Here is a 7,724-nt window from a genome sequence, read left to right as displayed (position 1 = left end):
AACCAAGAGAAAACATTACAGCCGCGAGAGGGCGCTCTATGCTGCTCAGTGCTCCTGTAGTCTACACTGAAGACATAGAGCGCCCTCTCGCGGCTGTAGACGGTAATGTTTTCTCTTGGTTATTGGTTCTAAATAAATGCGACTTATAGTCCAGTGCGAGTTATATTTGTTTTTGTCCTCGTCATGTCGTATTTCTTCCCTCATTAAACTGAGGCATAGCTCGCACAAATATGGATAATAATAATATAAATATTTAGGCCTACTCATCACCATGCTGATGCTGACGAAGTTCTTTTCAGTGGAACTCAAACTGAGATGTTTTGAAGAATGTTGTTGCTCAAATAAAGAAAGGAGTATGTAACAAGAAAAAGAAAATATTATAATTCACATGCAACAATTATTCAAAATTGTGAAAATGAGATGGCAGAAACAATGGGAGGAAGAAAGAACAAAGAGATGGTTTTATTAAATCCAAAGAAATGTATACGGTAAAGGTAGAATGACAAGGAGAAACAGAAAGGAAGAATCAATTATACATCTAGACTTAGATTTGGACTTACTGCGTTTAATAGTACCTTGAATAAAACAAGGCAACACCAGACAGGAAAATGTGACCATTGTGATGAAGAGGAAACATTGGAACACATTTTACAGTGAAAGAAGAATGTTGCTTTGTAATCTGAAAATAATTAAGATGAAGTTTGACTTAATAAACATATTGCAGAGGAACTCATATGAGGAATGTATTAATTTTGTAATGCTTTATTTGAAAATGACTGATCTAGATAAAATAATATAGGTGTTAGGGGGATCAGGAAAAGGAATTAGCGAACTTGGCCCACACTCCTAACCAACAGATGGCTTGAAGTTGTAGGCCTATGCCACCAGCCTTAATCAAGAAGAAGAAGACTTTTATTTTTGCGGGATGTGAATGGCTGCAGAGTCACGCCATCTGCGCCTCGGAGTCTGGCAGAAATGAACTGAGCAGGAACTTTCAATAACGTTTTCCTAAATAGTAGAGATTTTGTGATATACGTGTCAGATTATGGATTTAATGAGAGTAATCGTGTTGTTTGCACTGATCGCAGCTCGGTGTGCTCGCGCATCGCTGCCGAACTTTGTGCTGCTGTTCGCCGATGACTTGGGTTACGGTGATCTGGGGTGTTTCGGACACCCGAGCTCCCTCACCCCGAATTTAGATCGACTGGCAGCCGGCGGACTGCGGTTTACCGACTTCTATGTCACGAGCCCCGTGTGCAGCCCCTCCAGGTAAAACCAAATCCTTCATATTTGTTTCTAGAGAAAGGTAACACCAAATCCAACTGTTATCCAGCCTATTAACAGTATACTTTCATTTATTTATGCATTCATTTGTACACCTGCTTTTGAGAGTTTTTGAATCCCCTTCCAGCTTCCAATTTTTGTTTTTTAAGAAATTGTAAATAATTCTGTTTTTAAAATATTATTTTTAGTTTATATGTAGTAGTTTGAGGCGGGCCGTTTTTTTCTTGATTTATTAATTGATTAGATCTCTTATAGATGTAATTTATTGTATTACTTACGGCTGGACGATATATCGAGTGTGCATCTCGTCGGTAAAACCGGTTCCGTGATTACCGCTAAATCCCCATCACCTGCTTTCAAATGGAGCGACGAGATGCACACACACACACACACACACATTAGTCCAGCCCTAGTATTATTAGTTGGTCTACTATTTATGCAATGATATATATAAATAAAATTATATATATATATATATATATATAATATTATTTTTATTTATTTTATTTTTTTGTCAGAAAAACATTGTCCCTTGATTTATTGCCAAATTGGTAAGCTATATAATCACCGACTTTACATAATCCATAATTGATCGTTTAGTGTCTTGCACAGAAGATGGCGCCAGAATACAGGGTAATATTCATCGACTTTCTTTGGAAACTATAAGCGTCCTACTAATAGGCCTACTTTTTCTGCAGTATTATAAAACAATTATATTAAGCACAGCATATTTGTTTTCTGTATGCAAGAAATATTATGACCTAATTTTTTTTTAATGGCTTATTATGTTAAGCTTGACCTTCCATTTCTCTTATGATGAATGAAGCAAGATCAGCCTGATTACAATTCACCCTCATCCTGACAAGTTGTTATTATACTAATGCACAGCATTCTTTTTTGCATACTGTTTTTGGCCCAGGGCAGCCTTGTTAACGGGTCGCTATCAGACTCGATCCGGGATTTATCCTGGTGTGTTCTATCCAGGCTCAAATGGGGGTCTCCCGCTCAACGAGACCACTGTTGCAGAGGTGCTTAAATCTCGGGGTTATGCTACAGCCATAGTGGGCAAATGGCACCTGGGCGTCGGGCCAAATGGCATTTACCTGCCCACCCGACAGGGCTTTGACCGTTATCTCGGTATTCCATACTCACACGACCAGGTCATTATGTTTGCTTGAAATATTCAGTTTTCACCAAAAGGAAATTCCATAGCATTATTCTAATATATGTTTGTAATGCAGTTTCATTGGATTATATTTGTTGCTCTCTCTTTATCAAAGGGTCCCTGTCAGAATCTGGTGTGTTTCCCTCCGGATGTGAAGTGCTATGGCTTCTGTGATCAGGGTGTTGTGACTGTACCTCTCCTGAGTAATGAGAATATCAAGCGGCAGCCTGCAGACTTCCTGCAGCTTGAGAAGGAATACAGCGAATTTGCCTCTAAATTCATCAATGATGCTGTCCAGAATAACCAGCCGTTCTTCCTGTACTATCCTTCACATGTGAGTCAAAACTACAATCTTAAGCAAATCATTTTTGTAATGTTTTATGCATTTGCTTGCATGTCTCTAAAGGAGTTTGAATAGAATTCTGGATAATGTGTATGTGTGTATATTTATATTTTTATATATATATATATTTTTTTTATTATTATATAGATGTTATATAAAACATATATTATATTTTATTCATAAATTTTGTTTATTACAAAATATTAAAATATACAAAAATTAAAGTTGTTAAATCCCCATTTCTTTAGTAACACTGACTTTTCTGAGTCAGAGGATTGTGGGTAGTGTAGTTCTTCACTGAGAATGAACAGGAAAATAATTATGAATTGAATAATAATCAACTAAATAATTAAGACTAATAAATAATGATTTGAATAATTAAAATAAAGAATAATTACCCCCCCCCCCATTTTAAATTTAAATAAACACAATTAAAACCAAAAGTTGAAATCACACTGATTTTCTAAAGGTTTTGATAGTGTTAGTAGGTCTTTCTTGAAAGATTTCCAAAATGTACTTTGACCAGAGTGTTACGATCTCGTATAAACCCACTCAGAGTATGTACTTAATGACTCTTTGCCTGGTGTCTGTCTCTCCAGCACACACACTACCCTCAGTATGCAGGTGCAGACTATGCAGGGAAGTCTCCTCGTGGGCCATTCGGTGACGCTCTGATGGAGTTTGATGGCACTGTGGGGAAGATTCTGCAAACTCTGAAAGAGAGAGGGGTGATCAACAACACTCTCATCTTCTTCACTGGTGACAACGGGTAAGTGTTTCTCCTTAGTCCATGCTTTACGTTTTTCCATTTGCCTTAACATCTATATTTGTGTGCGTTCGCAGACCAGAGCTCATGCGGAAGTCTCATGGGGGAAACGCAGGACTGTTGAAATGTGGTAAAGGCACCACTTATGAAGGAGGAATGAGAGAGCCGGCCATCGCATACTGGCCTGGATCCATCCAACCAGGTGCTAAGAGTTGAACAGACCTGCGTCTGAATCCAGCAACAAGAAATTTACAATGTTTTTATGAAACCGATTTAATTTATATGTTCCCATGATTCAAAGGTGTGACCCGTGCTCTGGCCAGCTCTTTGGATATTCTGCCCACCTTCGCCCGACTGGCTGGAGCTGCATTACCTGATGTTCAACTGGACGGGTTCGACATGACAAACATCCTGTTGTACCACAGACCGGTAAGAGAACACATGATCAAAGGTGAAATATATTTACTTAAACACAGTTCATACATTCATTATTTTTAACAAGTTTGGGGTCAGTAAGATTACTGAAACATGACTTTTAAAATCGTGTTTTATGTTCACAAAGGCAACATTTATTTTAATGCAGGACAAAATGTTAATATTGTGAAGTATTATTTTTATATTTATACATTATAAAATGTAATTTATTTCTGTGATCAAAGCTGAATTTTCAGCATCGTTACTCCAGTCTTCAGTGACACAGGATCATTTAGAAATCATTCTAATATGCTGATTTTAATTTATAATATACACACACACATCTTAAATGTCTATCTATGTACTGTCACTTTTGATCAATTTAATGCGTCCTTGCTGAACAAAATAAATTCTTAAAAAAAAAAGAAAAATCTTACTGACACCAAACTTTTGAACAGTAATGTATAATTATATTTAGGTATTTCTCTAAGCATACAGGAATCATTCTTGCTTTCAGTCTGAAGTTAACCTCCGTATACATCCATCAGTCATATTCCTTTGACCATAGCATCACAGAATCTCAGTTGTTTTATAGTGTATTGTTCCATTATAGATTTTGGAGACACTATGCATAACCATTTAAAACGGTTAAAGAAATAGTTTACCAAATATTTCTGTCATTATTTTACGTAATTACTATTTTACCCTGAACAAGCACGGACTTGACCCTGTGCTTTAAAAAACAGTTTTTTGAGCCCCTGCTCTACTCTGTTGTACTACTGTCTAGCTTTTTATGATTTTTTTTTCTCTACCTCTGTAAAGATATTTAAGTGACAAATAAACCTGAATCTGCATGTACTCCTCCAAAAAGGGCCAAAATGTCATTGTTTCAGAGTGAAAGACAGACCATCTTTTACTACCCGACTTCTCCAAGTCAGGAGCATGGCGTGTTTGCAGTGAGATGGAAAAATTTCAAGGCACATTACTATACACAGGGTAAGTTCACCATTTCTTGGACTCTATATAAACCTCACCTCTCCTCCTTGTCTATTTTTGTTTTGTCTTTTCCACCTTTGAACTCAGGTGCAAATCACAGTCGAGGCACCTCAGACAGCAACTGCTCATCACTTCCCCTCCTGAATCATGATCCTCCTTTACTATATAATTTGGAGGCGGACCCCTCAGAATACTATAACCTTAACAGTTCCGAATGGGACTCTGTGCTCCAGCAAATCCAGGCCATCAAGGAGCACTTTGAGGCTTCTATGGTGTTTGGAGAAAGTGAGATTGCCAAAGGGATAGACTCTGCACTCGCGCCCTGCTGCGTTCCTAATTGCACCCCTAAACCTGAATGCTGCCACTGCACTCCTGCACTTTAATGGAAGCACACTGCCAAATCCCAGCACCGTCACAGGAACCTGAAATTCCAGTTCACAAGCACTCCGAAAGACCGATTGGGTTTACTTGATTTTCTTGCGAGGGGAAAAAATCCTGAACTTTTCTAGAATCTTGTTCGGTTTAAGTTCTTTTGAAGGAATACAAATGAAAAGAGTTAATAAAAAATCAAGTTGATCCTGTTGCTTTTTTGTCTACAAATACTCCAATTAGTGCATGGAATGATTGTATGCATGCTAAAAACAGTGTTACTGTTACAGTGTTATCTCTCAATTTGAAGACCAAAATGTGACTTACTAGTTCACCGATACAATAATAGGCTGTTAACAGTGTATTGTTAAGCACAAATGTATGAATGTTTGTCGTACTGTCTTTTGAGATCCATTCAATATCAGTATTATGGAGTGATATTTAGGTAGTAAAAGAACTATGGACTTACAGTATACAAGGCTGAACTAACTGAATGGCAACGCATTTAAAAATAATTTAAAATAAAATCCTATAATGGTATCTAAAAATAACACTGCTCCGAAACACTTTGGTGACATCAAGCATATAGTATTTTATTCATAAGACCAAATCCATGACAAGGCAGTGAGATTTTTTTTTTTTTTTCATGTTTTTCGTTTTTTCTTTACAAGTTGTCATTTTTAAAGATACAAGATACATAGTTTTGTCATACTGAAGCTGTTTCCGTTATACAGTGAAGGACTGAATTCTGTACGTTTTAGTCCAGAACTTTGTATTTCCTGTAATTGTATTTCAGCTACCCAAGCTTAAGTGATCAAGAAGTATTAGATGCTCTGCTTGAATGTGTTAGGGGTTTCACAGCCAATTTGTCACTACAAATTGCTTAAGTGAAGGCTAAAATATTTAAGATATTCATTTATTGTATGAACGCACAATAAAAATGTCATGTAACAGTCATAACTAAGGATTTAGAGCTCCGATTCATATTTGTTCATAAATGAGACAAAATTGCTGATCATTCGGTTCAATGATGGATGATTTTTTTTGTGCATTCGAAACATGTCTGTTTGTGATTGTTAGAACCTCAGCGACTGCATGTTATTACACACATCCAACAACAGATGTACACTGATGTAAAGCAGATAAAGGAAAGATACAAATACTAATTCAAAGTTATTTATATCTTTTCACCCCATCACAGTTGGCTTTTGGTTGTAAGATTGCTATCGTCAACATTATTAATATCTTATTTCTTTTACATTTACATTGTAATCTCAATAACATACTCAACAGAAAGGACACAGCGTGGTGATCCTGACTAAAATATTTACAGCAATCTAACCAAAAACAAGACACGTTTAAAACCTAAATCTCCTTCCGTAAGAGTATCACTGTCACAAATGAACGGGTAACCATGGACGGAGATTGCAGGCTGCTGGAGCATACAGTCACGTGTGCAGGGAACATTGGGCTGTGTGCAAAATAGCATACTACCATACTATGCATACTACTGTAGTATACCCCAGAGCAGTGTTGTGCATGAAAAATTCAGATGTTTTGCCAAAATGTGCAATATTAAAAACCACAAAGAACAGGATGCTGAATTCCTCAATGCAGGATTTAGTACATGAAATATCAGCTGTGGTCTTTGTCAACTCCTTGATTTATTATTTTGACAGACTGATAAATCTTAAGACGGACTTCTGTAATGTAATGAGGTTTACAAAGTATGTAGTATGCAGTATGCTAATATTCCACTTCATTCCAAACGCAGCCTTTCATTTCTAGTTAATGAAACAGTAAGTTACCTGACAGGATGTCGTATATATGCCATCTCTTCATAATTTTGACCTATGCATGTACCAGATATAGCATATCGGATACATCAAGCCATTTTTAAATAGAACTACACACATTTTCCTGTAATAATACCTGAATGTCTTCACATCATGATTCTGATTGTGAGCTGTTGCATGGCCCTGGATTGCATTCATCAGGTAAATGTTATTGTAGGTCATTACTGTGTGAAGCCAGCAGGGGGATCTGCTCTGTTTAGTCTCAGCAGTGCAGGTCAAGGTCAGGACGAGGGCTAGTTAGAATTAAGAGAGCTGAACAACCACACCGCATCTACCGATCAGCATCTGTGACTGACTCAGAGCGACAAAACAATACACAAGGATTGTTTTCCAGTGTCCTGAGCTTATTATATAATCACATGGCATCTACATAAATGACATTCACTTATTCATTGCTTCACGGGACTGAATAAGGGTATTTTTATTCTTTAGTGAAGCAGCATTTGTCCTGCAAATTAACTGAGAAGTAAATTGTCCAGTCCACTGGTAAAATACTCCTGCATTCAGTATGCTTACAGTCTATAAGTATTG

The 7,724-nt window shown here is 37.1% G+C and overlaps 1 protein-coding gene across 1 annotated transcript; it reads left to right on the top strand.

The window, feature by feature from the left end:
- Positions 1 to 917: 917 nt before the first annotated feature.
- LOC113073071 (arylsulfatase A-like) lies at positions 918 to 5,704 on the top strand. The gene is made up of 8 exons (XM_026245974.1): positions 918 to 1,269; positions 2,204 to 2,444; positions 2,565 to 2,783; positions 3,392 to 3,561; positions 3,636 to 3,760; positions 3,860 to 3,987; positions 4,866 to 4,968; positions 5,056 to 5,704. The coding sequence occupies exons 1-8, from the start codon at positions 1,046 to 1,048 to the stop codon at positions 5,349 to 5,351; spliced, it is 1,506 nt and encodes a 501-aa protein (XP_026101759.1). The 5' UTR covers positions 918 to 1,045; the 3' UTR covers positions 5,352 to 5,704.
- Positions 5,705 to 7,724: the final 2,020 nt, after the last annotated feature.

Source organism: Carassius auratus, unplaced genomic scaffold (genome assembly GCF_003368295.1).
Source record: "Carassius auratus strain Wakin unplaced genomic scaffold, ASM336829v1 scaf_tig00011294, whole genome shotgun sequence".
Taxonomy (NCBI): domain Eukaryota; kingdom Metazoa; phylum Chordata; class Actinopteri; order Cypriniformes; family Cyprinidae; genus Carassius; species Carassius auratus.
The sequence above is the reverse complement of the archived record's forward strand: the minus strand, read 5'-3'. Positions and strand labels throughout refer to the sequence as shown.